This window comes from Polypterus senegalus, chromosome 7 (assembly GCF_016835505.1).
Source record: "Polypterus senegalus isolate Bchr_013 chromosome 7, ASM1683550v1, whole genome shotgun sequence".
Taxonomy (NCBI): Eukaryota; Metazoa; Chordata; class Cladistia; order Polypteriformes; family Polypteridae; genus Polypterus; species Polypterus senegalus.
The window spans coordinates 5,746,979-5,769,244 of NC_053160.1; the positions used below are offsets into that span (position 1 = coordinate 5,746,979).

The 22,266-nt window shown below is 41.2% G+C and overlaps 1 protein-coding gene across 1 annotated transcript in view; it reads right to left on the minus strand.

The window, feature by feature from the left end:
* elp1 (elongator acetyltransferase complex subunit 1) overlaps window positions 1-22,266 on the minus strand; it is a 210,443-nt gene that overhangs the window by 104,067 nt on the left and 84,110 nt on the right. The window contains exons 12-15 of the mRNA XM_039758179.1: window positions 19,019-19,186; window positions 18,207-18,291; window positions 11,630-11,806; window positions 7,227-7,333 (exon numbers count right to left, since the gene is read on the minus strand). Coding sequence (XP_039614113.1) covers window positions 7,227-7,333; window positions 11,630-11,806; window positions 18,207-18,291; window positions 19,019-19,186 — 537 coding nt within the window. The remainder of the gene's footprint in view (window positions 1-7,226; window positions 7,334-11,629; window positions 11,807-18,206; window positions 18,292-19,018; window positions 19,187-22,266) is intronic.

The following is a 22,266-nucleotide window of genomic DNA, read 5'->3' on the forward strand; positions in this document are numbered from 1 at the left end:
TCAGTAACTGCCGCTCCGTCATCTTCGGCCTGGGGGCGCTGCAAGCGGTGGCTTGTCAGAGGCTGGAGAGGGACGATTACACTGCTCACGGAGTATAGTGTCCCTCGGGCGGCTCCCGGCGGCAAGCGGTGACCCGCGGTCCATAGTCACCAGGGCCAGAACTATCGCTCGTGTGCAGGACGGAGACTTGATGGGGACGATTCGCTGCCCGCCCACCATGCCGCCACAGCTACTGCTCCTGACAGGATGCAGGCTGGATGGAGCGGAGGGGGGCGTTTCACTGCCCGTCTACCACACATGGCTGTTCTCGGTGGGCGGTTGGTGATGCTGGAAGTGTTGACCCGGTTGTGGCTGAATGGAGGCCACTGAGGGTGAACGGGGCGCCGGGGGGTAGCATTGTAGTGTGCCTCGGGTGGCTGCCTGTTGAATGGGGGCGATGGTGGGCAATTCACTACCTGCCTTTGGCTGCACCGTGTTCGTTCTCGATGGGTGGACCATCTCGCTCTCTCAGGTCAGCAGACCAGATACTTTTACTTGTTCCTAAGACTCGATGCAAACTCCGAGGTGATTGGGCTTTTTCAGTTACAGCTCCAAAATTCTGGGAACGATTTGCCATTGCACGTTAGACAGGCTCCTTCACTTGCCGTCTTTAAATCTTATTTTAAAAACACACTTTGACTCCCTGGCCTTTGACTCTGTGTGAGATGTGGACTATCTGTTTATTATGAATTTCCTCAGCTCTTATGTGTTTCTGTTTCTTTTACCCTTTAGTTATTGTGTGTCTTATATGTTGGTTTTTATTGTACAGCACTTTGGTCAGCCTTGATGTTGTTTGTAAGTTTTTAAAGTGCTTTATAAATAAACTAGCATAGCGGCGAAGTACTGCCTTAAAATTTTTATTAAGAAGAAAATTTTACCTTTTTAAACTGAGGGAAAATATCCCAATAATTATTTGTTAAGGATCTCTTTGTATACCACGTTGTGAGTTCGGCCCTCCGGTTGTAATCTGACCAAGCTGTGCGCTGAGCTTACTCTTGAGCATGTAACGTACAGTCGGCCATGTGAACAGTAATCTTGTCTCAAATCTCACAGCTTGGATTGCTGCTGTCATAATCGGTTTGAGTTTCATGGTTTGTTTCAATGACGACAGTATTTGCAGGACTTGTGTTGAAGTGACATTCGGCATCTGTCAAGCGTTGTAAGCACACAACCGGTTTCATCGATAACTTCACATCCAGCTTTTGAGAGTTGAAACATTCATAAACATCAAAGTGTCCACTACTGAAATCGTAACCTGTCAATCTAAGATGTTTAAGAGGCATTGGCGCTTGTCGAAAGGTGTAAAATATTTGGCCATTTCGGTACACTTGAAAGCGACAACCGAACAATTCAGCGGCAGCCATCAACTCACATGCAGAACCATCGGTGAAGGACTTAAGCATTTGACTCTTCTAGTGCTCCTGTGTAGTCTAATTATCTCCTGTACGTCATCAGTCCACACCTTGAACCTGTCCCAGTCATTCAATACATAAGACACAATGGATATCAAGAGTGAGCCTGATATGGCCGTGCAATATGTAACAAAGAGAATGGAAAAGGCAGGTGCCATCTCTGGGCATGGAAACCACTCGGTAAGTGACAGTTCTCTGATCGATGGTGATCACCTCGATAGACATGTTAATGGGGGTACGGTTAGAATGATAAAGGAAATGGGTACCTGAACAATGTAAAGTAAGTCTAAAATACCTACACAATAACTATAATCGTAATAAATGAACAATAAAACAGCGGAGAAGCCGTGGATTAAATAAAAATGCTGTAGTTATCAGTAGGGAGACGTGAAACCCGTGGCGAAGCAAGGAAGTGAATGTAGAGACTGGAGCGACGGACGGCCTTATATAGGCAGGCAGCCAACAACGTGGGAGGCGTTGGGATGGGGGACCCAACGTTGCCTCACACGGTGACCGAGCTGCAGGCTATGGACGTATATATGTATGTAAGTAGGATTCAGTTAGCGTTGGGAACCCGTGTACAAAATTTCTTGAAGATGGGCCCATAAGTAACAAAGACTGTTGAAAAGTTCAATATGGTGGCCGACAGTGGCATCATACCACCGAAATAAGTACGTACATTGGTTTCGGTTAGCGCAGGGAAGCCGCCTAACAAATTTCGTGAAGATGGGGCCATGAATAAGAAAGTTCAATATGGCGGACGTTGTTGATCGTTATGACCATTACGCGTAGAATTTCGAAATTAAACCTGCTTAACTTTTGTAAGTAAGCTGTAAGGAATGGGCCTGCCAAATTTCAGCCTTCTACCTACACGGGAAGTTGGAGAATTAGTGACTTTGGAAAATTAAATATGGCGGCCGACAGTGGCGTCATACCACCGAAATAAGTACGTACATCGGTTTTGGTTAGCGCAGGGAAGCCACCTACCAAAGTTCGTGAAGATGGGGTCAGCCTTTTACCTACACGGGAAGTTTGAAAATTGGTGACGTTGGAAAGTTCAATATGGCGGCCGACAGTGGCGTCATACCATCGAAATAAGTAAGTACAAGAAAGCCACCTACCAAATTTCGTGAAGATGGGGCCGTAAATAAGAAAGTTCAACATGGCGGACGTTGTTAACCGTTATGACAGTTATGCATAGAATTTCGAAATTAAACCTGCTTAATTGTTGGAAGTAAGCTGTAATGAATGGGCCTGCCAAATCGCAGCCTTCTACCTACACGGGAAGTTGGAGAATTAGTGACGTTGGAAAGTTCAATATGGCGGCCAACAGTGGTGTCATACCAACGAAATAAGTACGGACATCGGTTTCCGTTAAAAGTTCAATATGGCGGCCGACAGTGGCATCATACCACCGAAATAAGTACCAAATTTCAACATTCTACCTACATGGGAAGTTGGAGAATTAGTGACGTTGGAAAGTTCAATATGGCGGCTGACGGTGGCGTCATACCACCGAAATAAGAATGTACGTTGGTTTTGGTTAGCGCAGGGAAGCCGCCTACCAAATTTCGTGAAGATGGGGCCATGAATAAGAAAGTTCAATATGGCGGACGTTGTCAACCGTTATGACCGCTACGTGTAGAATTTCGAAATGAAACCTGCTTAACTTTTGTAAATAAGCTGTAAGGAATATGCCTGCCAAATTTCAGCTTTCTACCTACATGGGAAGTTGGAGAATTAGTGATGAGTGAGTCAGTGAGTCAGTCAGTCAGGCAGTGAGGGCTTTGCCTTTTATTATTATAGATAAACAAAAATAAAGTTCTATTTCTGAGTATACACTACACATTCCATTTGTCTGACAGGGCCGAATGTTATTTTGAAATGAGAACAGGTGGCTGGGGACAACCCGTTAAAAAAAGTATGTCATGAATAGTGAGTGGCAAAATCCTGCACTACAAAGGCTCCGCCCACAGGGCATCTACTTAAAACCATCATCACCCCAACCCTCAGATTCGTTCAGTCCTTGCAATTTAAATCACCACCGGGGTTTCAGAGAGAGACAGAGAGCAAAAGATACTAAAAAAAAAAAACAATGACTTGACAATTAGGGAAAATAGGAAGATAAAATTGCTGTTGTACATTCAGATGCTCAGTAGCACAAGGTATCTGAAGCTTAATAATTAATTTGCATGTCTTAATGAGCGCTGTGACAGGGGAGACAGACATACAGTTGGTGCTTGAAAGTTTGTGAACCCTTTAGAATTTTCTGTATTTCTGTATAAATATGACCCAAAACATCATCAGATTTTCACTCAAGTCCTAAAAGTAGATAAAGAGAAACCAGTTAAACAAATGAGACAAAAATATTATACTTGGTCATTTATTTATTAAGGAAAATGATCGAATATTACATATTTGTGAGTGGCAAAAGTATGTGAACCTTTGCTTTCCGTATCTGCTGTGACCCCCAATAACTCAACTAAACGTTTCTGGTAACTTTTGCTCATTCCTGCACTCCGGCTTGGAGGAATTTTCGCCCATTCCTCCGTACAGAACAGCTTCAACTCTGGGATGATGGTGGGTTTCCTCACATGAACTGCTCGCTTCAGGTCCTTCCACAACATTTCGATTGGATTAAGGTCAGGACTTTGACTTGGCCATTCCTAAACATTCACTTTATTCTTTAACCATTCTTTGGTAGAACGACTTGTGTGCTTAGGGTCGTTGTCTTGCTGCATGACCCACCTTCTCTTGAGATTCACTTCATGGACAGATGTCCTGACATTTTCCTTTAGAATCCTCTGATATAATTCAGAACTCATTGTTCCATCAATGAAGGCAAGCCGTCCGGGCCCAGATGCAGCTAAACAGGCCCAAACCATGATACTACTACCACCGCCATGTTTCACAGATGGGATAAGGTTCTTCTGCTGGAATGCAGTGTTTTCCTTTCTCCAAACATAACGCTTTTCATTTAAACCAAAAAGTTTTATTTTGGTCTCATCCGTCCACAAAACATTCTTCCAATAGCCTTCTGGTTTGTCCACGTGATCTTTAGCAAACTGCAGATGAGCAGCAAGGTTTTTTTTGGAGAGCAGTGGCTTTCTCCTTGCAACCCTGCCATGCACACCGTTGTTGTTCAGTGTTCTCCTGATGGTGGACTCATGAACATGAACATTAGCCAATGTGAGAGAGGCCTTCAGTTCCTTCGAAGTTACCCTGGGGTCCTTTGTGACCTCGCTGACTATTACATGTGTGCCTTGCTCTTGGAGTGATCTTTGTTGGTCGACCACTCCTGGGGAGGGTCATGATGGTCTTGAATTTCCTCCATTTGTACACTTGTATCTGTCTGACTGTGGATTGGTGGAGTCCAAACTCTTTAGAGATGGTTTTGTCACCTTTTCCAGCCTGATGAGCATCAACAACTCTTTTTGTAAGGTCCTCAGAAATCTCCTTTTTCGTGCCATGATACACTTCCACAAACATGTGTTGTGAAGAGCAGACTTTGATAGATTCCTGTTCTTTAAATAACACAAGGTGCCCACTCACACCTGATTGGCATCCCATTGGCTCGAATTTCACCTTCAAACTAACTGCTCATCCATGAAGTCCACATATTTTTGCCACTCACAGATATGTAATGTTCGATCATTTGCCTCAATAAATAAATGACCAAGTATAATATTTTTGTCTCATTTGTTTAACTGGTTTCTCTTTATCTACTTTTAGGACTTGAGTGAACATCTGATGATGTCTTGGGTCATATTTATGCAGAAATATAGAAAATTGTAAAGGAATCACAAACACAACTGTACACATGTAGACCACTGGAGCTACAGGGGCTCCACACGGTTGAGAAATGCCCCTGTCTGCTATAATCTTTTTGTCATTTTCATTTTTTGATTTACTATATGACATACCAACAGCAAATAGAGTTTAGATAAGCATTGTGGTCTATGTATATACGACGTGTTAAAACACCGCACCTATTTTGCTCATGGCGTGTTTGCATTTCCAATTAGATAGTAACATTACATTTCTTTAGTAATTTGTTTAGATGTGCAGTCTGATGGTGGATGTCATGAAGCCTCATCATTGCATCTACTGATTTTGTTAGCTGCGGTGGGCTGGCTCCCTGCCCGGGATTTGTTTCCTGCCTTGTGCCCTGTGTTGGCTGGGATTGGCTCCAGCAGACCCCCCGTGACCCTGTAGTTAGGATATAGTGGGTTGGGTAAAATGGATGGATGGATGGATGGATTTTGTTAGGCAGAGTTGTTGATTCGGGTGTTTTGAGCACTGAAATCTGCATTTCCTGTGCTAGATTGTGTTTATATATTTTCACAATCATAGATTTCAATTCTTTCAAGCTTATATCAACTTTTACACTATCATCATAATGCTGAACAACAGAGAATCCTCACGGCCCCTGCAAGAAGGTATCGTTATGTTTACCATCAAATGTCAATGTAGAACCCGATGTTACTGAAAGGTTTTTTCTCTTGGATCAGGCTATGTTTATTTTTAAAATGTGTAATGTGCGTTCTGTCTTTTTTTTTTATAGGAGTCTTTAACTGTTGTCACGATATGTGCGCATGGGAGCCAGCCACCAAAGGACCAAAAGAAAGGAATTCAATGCCCAGCTGGAGGGTGGCGGGGTGCATTCAACCCTCTTATTTTGTCCCTGCAGACCAGACACGGGAGATTCCACCTGAATACTGGTTTCTCTTTATCTACTTTTAGGACTTGAGTGAACATCTGATGATGTCTTAGGTCATATTTATGCAGAAATATAGAAAGTTGTAAAGGAATCACAAACACAACTGTACACATGTAGACCACTGCAGGAATTCAATGCCCAGCTGGAGGGTGGCGGGGTGCATTCAACCCTCTTATTTTGTCCCTGCAGACCAGACACGGGAGATTCCACCTGAATACGAAGACGTCACTTCTGGATCAGCTCTGAAGACGTCACTTCCTGTCCCAGCCTCGAGAACCACATCACTTCCACCAACCTCCCTATAAAATCCCACTCCCTTCCTCTGTTGATCAGTTCTGTTTTGGATTCTGTTCTGTACATTATTGTGTTGAATATTTTGCAGCCAAGGTCAAGTACACAGGTGGGCTGCCCCAAACCTTTGTCTTTTTTTTTTTTTGTTCTTTATTTCACCTTATACAATTTCTTCTATTAGGAATTTGTTAGTTTTCGCATACCCCTTGGGGTCAGTGCGCAGGGTCAGCCATTGTACAGTGCCCCTGGAGCAACTGAAGGTTAAGGGCCTTGCTCAAGGGCCCAGCAGAGTAGGATCTCTTTTGGCAGTGATGGGGATTCGAACCGGCAACTTTCGGGATACAAGCGCAGATCCTTAGCCTCAGGCGTCTTATTTTACACTGTCGACATTCCATCGTAAGCCAAAACTTGCTGTCTTTCGGACCAGGGAACGAGAGCACCTCATGCCCCTACTTTAAGTGCTGCCTTCTTGAGGCGTTGGATTGGATTAGAAAGGTGACACTCAGTAAGTCGTCTAATTGTTCCCACCCAGTTTTAAGTAAACCTTACTCATGGTTGTCTCCAGATATATCTATTTTACGTCTGGCTTCAGTGCGACTATTTAATACCAGTCTATTATAACACGTGCACATACTCACAATATGGCAAATTCAGAGAAGTTAGCACTAGCCTGTTTGGTAACGACTAAAATGGCGCGTTATTCTGCATTCTAAAGTTTTGCCTCAGGTGGCTGGGAGATTACAGAACATCGCTGTAGCACTAACCCCACAAGTACTGAAGTAACTCTCCGTTATCAAGTTGCAGAACCACGGTTGTAGTCCTTTGGTTGTAGCACATCTTGGTCACATAACCATTTACTTCCAAATCAGACCTATAAAGAAAAAGGACAAAAAGAACAAAAAGGATAACAAACGACAGTAGATGAAAAGTAATTTTCTTCACAGGACAAAAATCAAAGTGCAAAAGATTCTTGTGTGATTTTGGGCTACATAAAAATAAATTGTATTATATTAGCATCTGCCAACAACATGAACAGTCATCTAAACAGAAACATTTAAAGCTTCGTTAACATTTTAGTTTAGGTACTGCAAAAATACATCTATTACTCATTTACTATTATGTAACAAGACAGTAACAAAGGCTTCTTTTGGTCTTACTAACACTTTCAAAGCATCATTTGTTTATTCACGTCTGCCTCTTCACGGCCTACTAACATAACTGCACTTTGCAATGGTCTAAGGCAGGCTAACTAAGACAAGTTTCTTTTGATATTCAATATTTCATTGTAAGACCTGTAAATCCTTCATATTCACAATTAATTTTATCAGCATGTCAATATGCCAACTTGGACAAACTTGGGTTATTGGTTTGAATCCTACCTGGCAGGGAGAAAATTCTTTGTGAGTTGTGGTAATCAAATCACAAAGACACATGATATCCGATATGGTGTTCCACAAGGCTCTATCCTGGGTCCGCTGCTCTTCTCACTCTACATGCCTCCGTTAGGTCAGATTATCTCAGGTTACAACGTGAGCTACCACAGCTATGCTGATGACACACAGCTGTACTTATCAATAGCACCTGATGACTCCGACTCTTTCGATACACTAACACAATGTCTTACTGGTATTTCTGAATGGATGAATAGTAATTTTCTCAAACTAAATAAAGAGAAAACTGAAATTTTAGTAATTGGCAATAATGGATTCAATGAGGTTATCAGAAATAAACTTGATTGTTATACTAAGGTTGTTATAATATTAATAATTGTGTCACTGTATCAGTTATTCATCTCTTTAAATGTATTTTTCATTCTTTTTCTGTGTAACATGCCATGCAGAGCTGAGCCAGCTTTAGCACAGGGTGTCACCTTTCAGAAGTGCTGCGCTGGGCAAAGCACAGAGACAGACAGGAACAGCTGTGGTCAGCCCTAAAAGGCATAGTGTTATATGATCTGATGGTCTGATGCTTAGCTCAGTTTGTCTACCTTGTTTGGCATGGGACCAGGGGGCTTTGGTCGTGTGGATACAATATAAGGACCGCTGGAACCAGTCCAAGCTTTGAAGACCTGAGGGAGTATAAGTTCTGGACTCTAAGACCGCCTCCGTTGTGACAGCAAAAAGCCATTTCTACACAACCGAACCCCCGTGGTCATTATGAAATGTGACTGGTCTTTCCTGATCTACAGCAACGTAAGCCGCATTAAACAAGCTAAGAATATTCTGTCTTTTCTGTGACTTTGTCGCTGCCTATCGCCGAAAAGAGGGATATCACCGTTATTATACTTATTTAATTAAAGAGTTATTAAAACCGCCGCAATATAAAAGAACATATTTCCACGGAGCTAACACTCCCATCGGAAACATTGATGCACTAGGATTGAAAGTTAAGACGGAAGTAAAAAATTTAGGGGTAACCGTTGACTGTAATCTGAATTTTAAATCGCATATTAATCAGATCACTAGGACAGCATTTTTTCACTTAAGAAACATAGCAAAGCGTTAGACCTCTTATATCATTGAAAGATGCGGAGAAATTAATTCACGCTTTTGTTTTCAGTCGACTAGATTACTGTAACGCACTCCTCTCAGGACTACCCAAAAAAGACAGAAATCACTTGCAACGAGTGCAGAATGGAGCTGCTAGAATCCTAACTGGGAAAAGAAAATCCGAACACATTTCTCCAGTTTTGATGTCACTACACTGGTTGCCTGTGTCATTCAGGATTGACTTTATTTAAGGCTTTATAAACCATAAGCAGTATTTTAATCTTGCTCCATCTTATATATCGGAATGCCTGACACGTTATATTCCAAATCGTAACCTTAGATCTTCAAATGAGTGTCTCCTTATAATTCCAAAAGCTAAACTTAAAAGAAGTGGTGAGGCAGGCGGCCTTCTGCTGTTATGCACCTAAAATCTGGAATAGCCTGCCAATAGGAATTCACCAGGCTGATACAGTAGAGCTCTTTAAAACACTGCTGAAAACACATTACTGTAACATGGCCATTTTATAACTTCACTTTAACTTAATACTGATACTCTGTATGTTCAATTCTTCATAATAACTATTCACAGTGGCTCCAAAATCCGTACTGACCCCTACTCTCTCTTCTGTTTCTTTTTCCGGCCTGCGCCACCACCACCTACTCAAAGCTTCATGATGCACCAACATTGATGGACTGAAAGCCAGAAGTCTACGTGACCATCATCATCAGGTCCTTCCATGAAAACCCTAAATACAAAGAGGACTGTTTGATTTATGTTAGGTAGAATGCCCAGAGGGGACTGGGTGGTCTCGTGGTCTGGAACCCCTACAGATTTATTTTTTTCTCCAGCCTTTGGAGTTTTTTTTTGTTTTTTTCTGTCCACTCTGGCCATCGGACCTTACGCTTATTCTATGTTAATTAATGTTGACTTATGTTTATTTTTTATTGTGTCTTCTATTTTTCTATTCATTTTGTAAAGCACTTTGAGCTACATTTTTTTGTATGAATATGTGCTATATAAATAAATGTTGATTGATTGATTGATTGATTGATTGAACTTTACAGATGTTTTTTTAAATCTCAGTAAGACCAAAAGAAGCCCTTGTTAAGGTCTTGTTACATAACTTTATATGAGAAGAAGAGAAAAGCCAAGCAAAATGACCCCTTTTATTGGCTAACTAAAAAGATTACAAAATGCAAGCTTTCAAGGCAACTCAGGCCCCTTCTTCACTATGAGAATAAGAGAAATGTTTGCAGTAAACTAAAACTAAAGTGTCACCGATGCATCTTGTTTTGTCCACTGAGGTTCCTGTGTCAATTGTCATTATTAATGAAATATCAGGTGTGACAGACGGCCAGGAACCCTGCCTCGCCGGGATGCCTGGAGGAAGGAGGAACCGGGAGAGCGGCACTTCTTTTCCCTGGGCACCCGGCAGGTCCCTGATCCCTGGGGGACTTCACTTCTGGGACACCAGGAAGTGCTGACAGACCAGGGATGGTTTATGCCTGGAGTGCTTCCGGCTGCAAGGGCAGCACTTCCGCCACACTGGGGAGTGTTGCCGGAAGTCTGTCAACAGGCACCCAGAGCACATCCGGGACAGGATGAAAGGGGCTGCCTCGCTCCAATCAGGGAGCCGGAGTCGGGTGGAAGAAGGACGGAGCTTGTGGGACAGGAGTGGAGGCGGCCAAAGGAGCCAAGGACTGTGAACTGTAAATATTGTATATAATAATTGCTGTAAATAATGTTAGACACTGCGCTGTCGTGTCTGTCTGTGGCCGGGCTAGCTTTTACACAGGTTAAAAATAGGGTGACAGGGTACATACTTTTCTGACCTTTGTAATGCTGATTATTATTTTGAGAACTGTTTGTAAATTGTCATTTAAGAATTAATTAGTGACTTAAAAAATAAACCACTTTCTTTAAACAAGTCATTGCAAACTCCCCAAAGCGTAGGAATGCCGTCACTAATAAGGACTTGCAGACTTCAAGCAGTCATTGCATGCAGGGGATATGCAACAAAGTCCTAAATATGACGGCTTTAATAGACCTGCCATTGCCGTGTCCAAAGGTAATGGTGGCCCCCTTGAAATGGGAGGACCATGTAGGAAAAGTGTTGTGTGACCGAAATGTATGCAAAATCCCCTTAAATAAAAGTCTGCAATGTGCACTTTAATCACGACGTATGAACCGTTTGATTTGTAATTTTAAACTGTGAATAAGGCGGCTAAATTAAAGAAAAACGTGCCTTTGTCCCAAACATTATGGTGGGCCCTGTATTATGGCTGATTCTGCCAAAAGGTTTTCCCGTGAATGTACATTATGGTGTTTATTACAATATTATATAAACTAATTGTGAAGGGCAACATCAGCATGGATTGGCAAAAATAAAAATTAAGTGTGGGTTATTTGCACACAGGAAGTTTATAAAATTGGGATTTATATGACCAGAAAAGTTACTACGGAACTGAACAAAAATGGAATCAATAATATGTTTAACTGCTCTCCCAGCTAAACACCCAGATAATAACTGAAAAATTGTTCTCCATTTATCACTATTGCTGTTTTCACCGTTTAAAAATGTCATTTTGCACCTTTAAATTTTTACATGCTTTATGAAGATGAACTCTAATACAAAATTAAAAAACATAAAACTGCGGGATTCAATGACAAATAATACCTGACATGCAAAACAGCCTCTTGACCCTCTGACTCTGTAGTTACCAGCTGAAGAATTTGTGACTTTGATGCCCCTTCTCCCGAGACCACAGCCAGGAAAGTGTCCCTTCTCAGCCACGTGAGCTCCCAAAGCCAAAGTGGATTTACTCTGTGGGCAGTCTCTTTGGACAGAGTAACTCTAAAACAAAAGACAGCAGCTCATTACTTTCGGATAGCATGAAAACCACACCAGAAGCATCGCTTACAGTGGACCTTAAATGTTGACTTTTTTTCCCCTTCCAATCCTGCACCCAAATTTCTTTTGCTGCCTGGGTTTTCTATTACGAAACACATTATCTACTAGTCGTCCCCTGTGGCTCCACCCACTTAGTAGTGAAACAAGATAAACATTAAAGAAAATCAATAAATAAAAAGTAATTCTGGCCAAGCAGAAGGTAGGCACACTGCAATGTCAAAATGTATTTGATTTGTTAAATTTCTGCCACATTTCATAATTTTAAAAAGACAATTGCTGCTAATAGCAACACAAGCTGACTTTAGTTTTTCTTGATCAATCGTGTTCAGCTCTGACGGGAGAGCGTCCGCCATGCGGGGAGAAGAGCATGTGGCCGTGATATCTCTGCCAATAAGCAGCAACCCTCTAAAACACACGAGGCTCGGATCTCTCTCTCTCTCTCTCTCAATAATGTCAAACATTACTCCTTAACAATCTCTAGATGATAACGTCTGATGAACAAACAGGTATCGCTAGCTAAATAGAGGCAAGGTACGGCCCAACACGTGGTGAGAAAAAACCCTGAGTTAAATCCAATAAGTAGGTCTCTCATGAAAAGAGGACAGACAGACAGATGTTGGATTTTATATATATACTAGACATTAAGCCGGTTACAATAACAGGCGCTAGAACAGTAGTGCATAAACATTAGTAGGAACAGTCGATATTAAATGGCAAGGGACCTTGACCTCATTCTGCTTCTTGTCATAATTTCTGTTTTTCAAAAATATTTTTGCAAGAAGCCTAAAGTAAAATAATAATAAAAAAAAAATAGAAACATATATGATAATACAGTAAGTATAATTAATATTGATTTAGTGTAAAACTTTGTAACAATATGTAATACACCACAATATCTGAAGAAGACATTTAGGAAAACGTTTTTATTTTTTTACCTCATGAAATTCCATCCATCCATCCATTTTCTAACCCGCTGAATCCGAACACAGGGTCATGGGGGTCTGCTGGAGCCAATCCCAGCCAACACAGGGCACAAGGCAGGAACCAATCCAGGGCAGGGTGCCAACCCACCGCATGACACACACAAACACACCCACACACCAAGCACACACTAGGGCCAATTTAGAATCACCAATCCACCTAACCTGCATGTCTTTGGATTGGGGGAGGAAACCGGAGTGCCCGGAGGAAACCCACGCAGACACGGGGAGAACATGCAAACTCCACGCAGGGAGGACCCGGGAAACGAACCCGGGTCCCCTAACTGCGAGGCAGCAGCGCTACCACTGCGCCACCGTGCCGCCCCCTCATGAAATTTTTCTATAAATTTTCATTATAGACAACATTCTTTGTAAATACTCTGTTTGAGTTTGGCAACAGTTTGCCTTATTCAGGACCATCTACAACCTTGACAACAACATCTGAAAAACTTCTAACTCTTGATAATGCAACATATAACTGACCGTGGCTGAATACTTGTTGTGGCAAGTAAATGGCAACTTTTTCTAAGGTTTGCCCTTGAGCTTTATTAATTGTTATGGCAAAGGCTAATGTAACTGGAAAGTGTCGCCTTCCTAAGGTAAAGGGTAAATTAGTAGAGGATGGAGCCAAATCAATACGGGGAATAAAGACGATGTCCAGACAGCTGAACCTGTTATTACTTGAGCAATGATGAGGTTTCTAAACACTCTTTTAGTGTTTATATTCCTAAGGAGCATAATTATTGCTCCCCTTTTAAGGTTCAGATTATGCCTCGGCATTCCTGTTGGAATTAGCTGATTAAGAAACTCAATAGGATAGTTCTGCATATCTTGCTCAGTTGATAAATTTTTTTACGCTCATTTTCCTGTTCTTCTATAGATCTATTTGCTCTTCTGAGTCTTTCGCTTGTAGCGTTTTTATGTCTTTTATTGTCTTCAATCGATCTATGTGCTCGTATTTTTCTTTGTCTTTCAGCCTTTCTTTCGTTGATGTTTACTTGTTGAGCTGACCGTTCTTGCAGGAGATGTTACTTATATACGATTTGAGTGTCTGTGTCTTTTGTCCCACTTGATGTGTCCTTCGTTTTGGGTGGTAGATAGATAGATAGATAGATAGATAGATAGATAGATAGATAGATAGATAGATAGATAGATAGATAGATAGATAGATAGATAGATAGATAGATAGATAGATAGATAGATAGATAGATAGATAGATAGATAGATAGATAGATAGATAGATAGATAGATAGATAGATAGATAGATAGATAGATAGATAGGCGGGGCACTATGTGTGGCGTCTCCCTAGCAACGGATTTAATGTGCGTGGTTTCCACCTTTATTTGCTTATCATGCGTGGCCGAGGCTACACCATTCACTGTGTTGCTTATTATGCGCGGCCGAGGATACGCCATTCACTGACGTGCAAATGGGCAGGGCACGGTGCAGCCCCTTGCATGCGCACTTCACCAGAAGACACACACACACGGACACCTGGATGCACACAGGGGTTTTATTAAAGAGGATATATATATATATATATATATATATATAATAAAAAAATCTTGGGATGAGACGTGACTTTTTCAGAGAGATACTTTCACATCCCGCGAGACGAGACTTTGCGCTAAGAGATTAAACCAGGCCCAGGGCCGGAAATAAAAGACAAAGAGTAGATGACAAAGTAGAACGTCGTAAAGAATTCAAAAACGATGCCGCGATACACATGCAGAGCAGGTTAGAGATAATGAATATTCAATATTCAAAAGTCTCAAAAAAAAAATGATAGTAAAGATCGCATTAGCGCAAACAGACGGAAAATATTACTCGGTGAAATAGTGAAAAGGAGATCGAATATATTGTTCGGATTTAAACTTTAAGTCAGAGACTTGTAGATCGTCTAATTCATGTTGCCATCAGAGAAAAGTAGTGTTATGTCCCAATGAAGAGGCCTATCCACAAGAATTAAAGGATTTATTGTTTTGGTGAAAGTGAAATCCACATACGCCGTCACGCTTGGGTCAAAGAGTTGCACAGATACACAGGAGATTTTAGAGACAGAAACGTTATTCAGACACTTCAAACAAACATAAGTCTCTTTGAGGAGTGAATTGAGCTCTGTGTGTAGTCGTAGGGGAAAGTTCTGTCTCAATTAAGGAATAGGAATTCTTCCTCTTCATAGTGGCGCCTCGGGAGCGGGACCCCCAACAGGAGCAGAGGATGTCTGGGGGAGAAGAGAGACAAGGCAGTGAGACAAAAGGGCAGCTGCTGTTCAGGTTTTTAAACGTTTGAAGCACCGCATGAGATGATTGAGCAAAGAGGAGGTAAAAAAATTGCATTTCTTTTCCATTGTATCACCGTTTAGGAGGGGGTTTTGGAGGAGCAACCACGTCCCCTTCGGGTGTGTTCAGCCCCCGTCTTCACAACGCGAGTGGCAGAGACATAAAGTGGCTGGAGCATAGCGCAGGCCAGGGGGAGTTGGCAAGATCATATATATATATATATATATATATATATATATATATATATATATATATATATATATATATATATATATATATATATATATATATATATATATATATATATATATATATATATATATATATATGATTGAATGAAATGAACGATGTACTTGCATGACTTGCACCATTGATGGATCTATGAATTCAGAATTACACAAACATATGCTGTGGAGAATACCAAACTCTACGCCCAATATTTGCCAAAACATGTCGTCTATCGTGACAATGACAGGAAACATTTAACAAAATCGTTTGAATGATAAGAACTGATTACTCTGCAACAGCAGAGACAAATTTAAGATCTCAACCAAATATAAAAGAATATGGTAAGACGTGAAGCAGGCTTCTCTTGCAAAAGAGCACAATTTTGTAAGGAAGGACTTTAAAAAATTTCTCAAGGGAGATGTGAGAGATGAGTTTGAATGACAGGCAATATTGACCTACTGTCATGGCTAAAGTTTAATATATGCAATTTAATGCACAGTTTTTGTTGTTCAGTAGTCTTTATAAAATATTGGATTTATTTTTAGATTTGGGAGATATTTTTGGGTTCGATCATTTTTAAACACCGCGCTATCTGTTGCATGCATTTCTGTTTATCCACAACCGTTTTAGATTTGTGCATTAACAGTACGCAAGTTCTCTGAGAAGAACACTGTACTAAACAAGCTGGAAAATGAATGCATAACGTAACATTCAGGTGCGTTCATTGACTAAGTTAACTGAGAGGATTGTGGGGACATTTCCCATTATTTGTTTTTTTTTGCTAACTTCATCCAAGAGCCAGTTATCACATTTTTTTCTGACATGCTTCAGTAACAATGAGTGATATTCAAAATTAACACTGATAACAGACTGAAATTCCAAGTGTTAGTGGACTACATTAAATATATGTTTTTAACAGCACTTCACAATGTCATGTAGCTAATAAGGTAACCTAAACGGGCTTGTGGTGGCTCAATAGCTCTCATACACGCAGAATCCAATTCAAGTGATGTGAAAATTGCATCGATTGATGAGTGTTACAGGGTCTCTCTGGCTGATTGTTTAAATTTACTTGAACTCAATATTTTTGAAAGTATACCCAATAGAGTAGTGCCCCATATCTGCCAAAAAAGAAAAATAAGCTTCACGTTTAATCTATTATTTAGTTAAAACCCAGTAATTCATCCTGGGTCAGGCACTGGAAAACTGACAAGCCATTTTTAGTTCTTTCAAAAAAATAATTACAAACCGGATTCCAAAAAAGTTGGGACACTAAACAAATTGTGAATAAAAACTGAATGCAATGATGTGGAGATGGCAAATGTCAATATTTTATTTGTAATAGAACGTAGATGACAGATCAAACGTTTAATCCGAGTAAATGTATAATTTTAAAGGAAAAATATGTTGATTCAAAATTTCACGGTGTCAACAAATCCCAAAAAAGTTGGCACAAGTAGCAATAAGAGGCTGGGAAAAGTAAATTTGAGCATAACGAAGAGCTGGAAGACCAATAAACACTAATTAGGTCAATTGGCAACATGATTGGGTATAAAAAGAGCTTCTCAGAGTGGCAGTGTCTCTCAGAAGCCAAGATGGGTAGAGGATCACCAATTCCCACAATGTTGCGCAGAAAGATAGTGGAGCAATATCAGAAAGGTGTTACCCAGCAAAAATTGCAAAGACTTTGCATCTATCATCATCAACTGTGCATAACATCATCCGAAGATTCAGAGAATCTGGAACAATCTCTGTGCGTAAGGGTCAAGGCCGTAAAACCATACTGGATGCCCGTGATCTCCGGGCCCTTAAACGACACTGCACCACAAACAGGAATGCTACTGTAAAGGAAATCACAGAATGGGCTCAGGAATACTTCCAGAAACCATTGTCAGTGAACACAATCCACCGTGCCATCCGCCGTTGCCAGCTGAAACTCTACAGTGCAAAGAAGAAGCCATTTCTAAGCAAGATCCACAAGCTCAGGCGTTGTCACTGGGCCAGGGATCATTTAAAATGGAGTGTGGCAAAATGGAAGACTGTTCTGTGGTCAGACGAGTCACGATTCAAGTTCTTTTGGAAATCTGGGACGCCATGTCATCCGGACCAAAGAGGACAAGGACAACCCAAGTTGTTATCAACGCCAGTTCAGAAGCCTGCATCTCTGATGGTATGGGGTTGCATGAGTGCGTGTGGCATGGGCAGCTTGCATGTCTGGAAAGGCACCATCAATGCAGAAAAATATATTCAGGTTCTAGAACAACATATGCTCCCATCCAGACGTCATCTCTTTCAGGGAAGACCCTGCATTTTTCAACAAGATAATGCCAGACCACATTCTGCATCAATCACAACATCATGGCTGCGTAGGAGAAGGATCCGGGTACTGAAATGGCCAGTCTGCAGTCCAGATCTTTCACCTATAGAGAACATTTGGCGCATCATAAAGAGGAAGGTGCGACAAAGAAGGCCCAAGACGATTGAACAGTTAGAGGCCTGTATTAGACAAGAATGGGAGAGCATTCCTATTTCTAAACTTGAGAAACTGGTCTCCTTGGTCGCCAGACGTCTGTTGAGTGTTGTAAGAAGAAGGGGAGATGCCACACAGTGGTGAAAATGGCCTTGTCCCAACTTTTTTGAGATTTGTTGACACCATGAAATTCTGAATCAACATATTTTTCCCTTAAAATGATACATTTTCTCAGTTTAAACTTTTGTTCCGTGATTTATGTTCTATTCTGAATAAAATATTAGAAGTTGGCACCTCCACATCATTGCATTCAGTTTTTATTCATGATTTGTATAGTGTCCAAACTTTTTTGGAATCCGGTTTGTAAAAAATCCAAACTAACCTGTACACTTTCTTCAGCTGTGGAGCTGGTATACTCTTCCTGCAGCCATTTGGATTAGCAGCTTTGTCTTTTATTTCCTCATTATCTAAAAAAAAGTAAATATGTATACATATATATTTAAAAAACAATCAAACAAAATAGGAAAGCATAATTGAAGCAACAACTAACTATTACCATACCACATGCACTTCAGAAAAGGTCATCCACCTGAAGCTAAGCACTTTTTGGCCCGGCCAGTACTTGGAAGGGAGACCATCTAGGAAAAACTTTAGGTGGAAGAGGTGTTGGTGAGGCCAGCAGGGGACGCACACCCCGTGGGCTGAATATGGATCCTAATACACCAAAGCAGTGACGGGAACACTGCGCTTTAAAAATGGCACTGCCCTTCAGATGAGATGCAAAACTATAAAGCTCCCTGGGTATCCTTCATCAAGAGTAGAGTGTATCCCAATGTACAGGCTAAATTGCCCTGCATGGCCTAGTCATTCTGGCCCCCTAATAATCCCCTGTCTCAGATTGGCTAACTATCTCTGACTGCTTCATCACCTAACAGCTAATGTGTGGTAAGCCCACTGGCACAAAAATGGCTGCCGTTGCAATATCCAGGTGGATGCGGTGCCTTAGTGGTGGTTGAAGTGGATCCCCATTCACTATGAAAAGTGCTTTGAACAGTGGGGAAAAAACGCTATACAGTATATAGATAAATAATTATTTTTATTGTTATTTATTATTTTTGTTTACAAAAACCTCACTAAAACAGTAAATTGTGAATATTACTGGAAGGGTACACATTAAGTAAAAATACGGTTTACCCTGGTAGACGTAGATGTGGCTGTCTGCAGTCAGTACAGCGAGACGGGTCAGTCCGTCAGGATCTTTGAGGAAGGTCAGCTGGTTTACAGCACAAGGTAAGTGAAGCTGGTAAGTGCACATCGGAGGAGGTACCACACACCGCTGAAACACACTGACAAGGACCTTATCTAAAAATAAAACACAAAATTAGCCACAATATTGTCTTAAAATTGTGAAATTTCCACTGTAGAATTTTTAAAACAAGACCAATCTGTTCACTATTAATATAAATATCTTAAAACTACTGCTGGACCTTTGGAATCCACATGGCATTGATTCCAGGACCAAACAAGTCCTTTATATAAAATGGCTTAGTGTTAGCATATAGCCTGCGCACATCCCTCCTGTATACTGTAAATCCCCTCTGGATTGCTTACAATTGCTTTAGCAGTATTAACGCTTCCATCAATTTCAGATAGATTCTGCTTTATTGAGAGAATGCTCAATTCATTCCTACCAATCTTAACACTAGATTTACCAGAACCTACGAAAAAACTTGTAAATCTGTCCCACCTTAAAACGCTTCTCACCTCTCCGTCAGCGTCTTTTGTCCTTTAAATGTGTTGATAAGCAGCAAACAGCCAGCAGCCTGCTATCACATCCCAGCGCCACACAGTTATCTCAGCCCAAGTCTGTTTACCTGCGTGTCAGTTGCTTGGAGTCGTATAGAGTGAGAAGTCAAGCAAAATGACACCTTGTATAAATACTATATCGTTATATGTAACACTTGCATTTCATGTGTGTTCCGTGTCTACAACGATCTACGTACAGTAAACATAACTGAAACGTTTTTTATGTTTTAGTAATAATTGACAAAATGTAGACATGAAGTGCATAATGTATGAAGCCTGAATTCCAAATATCAAAGAAACACTTTCACAAAAGGTACAAATATAACAGAACAAATGAGCTTCCATTCAAAAATATAACTGCAGAAAAAGAACCCGCGTTAGGGTGCGACATTGACACGCATTTACTACGACAGCTTTGGGGGCGCAATGGTATCAGCTGATGACTGATAATTAAAACTTCACGTGTTCGATCCCGGACAAGTCCGTTTTGAGAAGTGAGCTGCTTCTATTCTTACTATTTTAGAATAAAAACATACATTTGATTCCAGTCTGTAACAGCTGGTGTAATTTATGATACTTGTAAAGGTTAGCTTTGTTTTTTTTTTTTGGATTCAGTTTTATTCTCTCAGCCGCGTTCACGATCCCAACTAAACATTTGACACTCCTGTTTTCACATAAAGACGCGCTATAACAGAGGACAACTCAGATGATGACGACGGTTCTACATCGGATCAAAAATGCACTTTTGCCATCGCTGTACTTTGTATATGTACATGGGAAGCTCTGTACTCTATTTGTGACTGTTGGAAGTAAGTCAATAAATAAAGGTAAACAGGTAAATAACATTTGGTCTGGCATTTATGTAAGTAACATATAAATGTTAATGTTTTGGGCACATGCACCATCCTTTGTATGCAAGAGCCAGATCGAATGTTAACTCATAATTTGAGTTTACCTCTATTACCTCTACACATGTTCCGGGGGAGCAACCATGGGTGTTTCAGTACCTTCCCCGGGACGCTTGGTGGCAGCCTTCCTGGTTGACGATGGTGCCTCAGTTTCCTGCAGGGTTCCATGGGAGATGGAGTTCTCCACAACCTTGTGAGGATCTGGGGTGGCCACCAGGGGGTGCTGCATGGAACTGGGAGCCAGCCTGGACAACTCTACAGCCCTGCCCGGAAGTGCAATCAGGAGCAGGTGATCAAGCACCTGGAGCACTTCCGGGTAGGCTATAAAAAGGACCGGCGACCATCACTCAGGACCAGAACGGTGAGGAAGAGGACGAGGTTGCCAGGGAGGAATGGTGGTGCCAAACGGGAGTGTTTTTGCTTGTGCTTAGTACTTGTTGACTGTGTTGTGGCTGGGGGGTTCACGGGGAAGACGTGCTCTCCAGCTAAAGAAAATAAAAGTTATTGGTGGATTTTACACGTGACTGTGTGAGTCTGTGCCAGGTCGGGCGCTATATAATGTCTTTTATCACACCCTTTACATATCAATCTTGTAGATATTTTCATTTCTGCCTGCACAAACTTTCAAGTGTGCTCAGGGTTTGGGCAATTTCTCGCCATGAATCTCTAGACATTCGGCCATCGAGGGGTGCTTTTAATGATGGATTGTGTAAGTGCAGGTAGCGAGACTTCACCCAACTGTTCACCCAGTGAACTCATGTCTCCTTGTCTAGCACACGTACAGTTGACATGCTCATGTGCACAAAGGGCCGTGCGGTTACAAAATTCAAGACATGTGCGAGGTTCCAAATACATTTTTATCCTTTTTGGACCTTTCTGAATTTTTTTTCCCTCCCAAATATTTTCAATCTGCGGTTGGGTAATTCATGAATGGAAAAACAGTAATGAAAACGAGGGTTATCACTCAATAAAGAAATAAAAATGAGATATCTGAATAGCAGAATGATAGAGCAACTAAACAAAGAACAAAGGCTGAATGCCCATCGTATGTGTCTACTGGTAAGAAACCTACTCAATTTAGTCTTAGTTATATGGGTTTGTGTAAAATACCAAGGCCCAATTTAAAGAGACCTCGATGATGACCACTAGTCCAAACAGAGAGCGGTAAAGTCATTGTTGGGAGCATGCGCTGATAGCGTGTTGCTGTGCCCACCACATGACGAACCACCTGGATTGAGACAGCGGGTGACACCTCAGCACCACATTGGAACAGCAGGAGGTTGTTTTCTTTTTTTTTTTTTCTAAACAGAGGCTGCAGTACCTATCCTACCACCAACCCCGAAGGGTTTAAAAGCCTTGCTCAAGGGCCCAATGGAGTACAGTCACTTCTAGTGTTTATAGCAGGGGTCTCCAACACGTCGCTCGCAAGCTACAGGTACCTCTCCACCCCTTTCCAAGTAGCTCGCCCAAAGAGTTAATAAATCCTACATAAATTTGAAAACTTGATTAGTCAAATTAGGGGCGGGCGATCTTTCCAAAAAAGTCATATCACGATCGTTTTAACACAAAATCACGATCGACAATCTGAATTGCAATCTATCTTTTCAATGTGGCAGACACCAGAGAATATCCGGACTCAAAGTCATCAATGATACATAACGAAATGAGAGAAGATGCAAAATCAACCGGAATGTAGAAAAAAAACGGATCTAAATCCGTCAAGTAGTT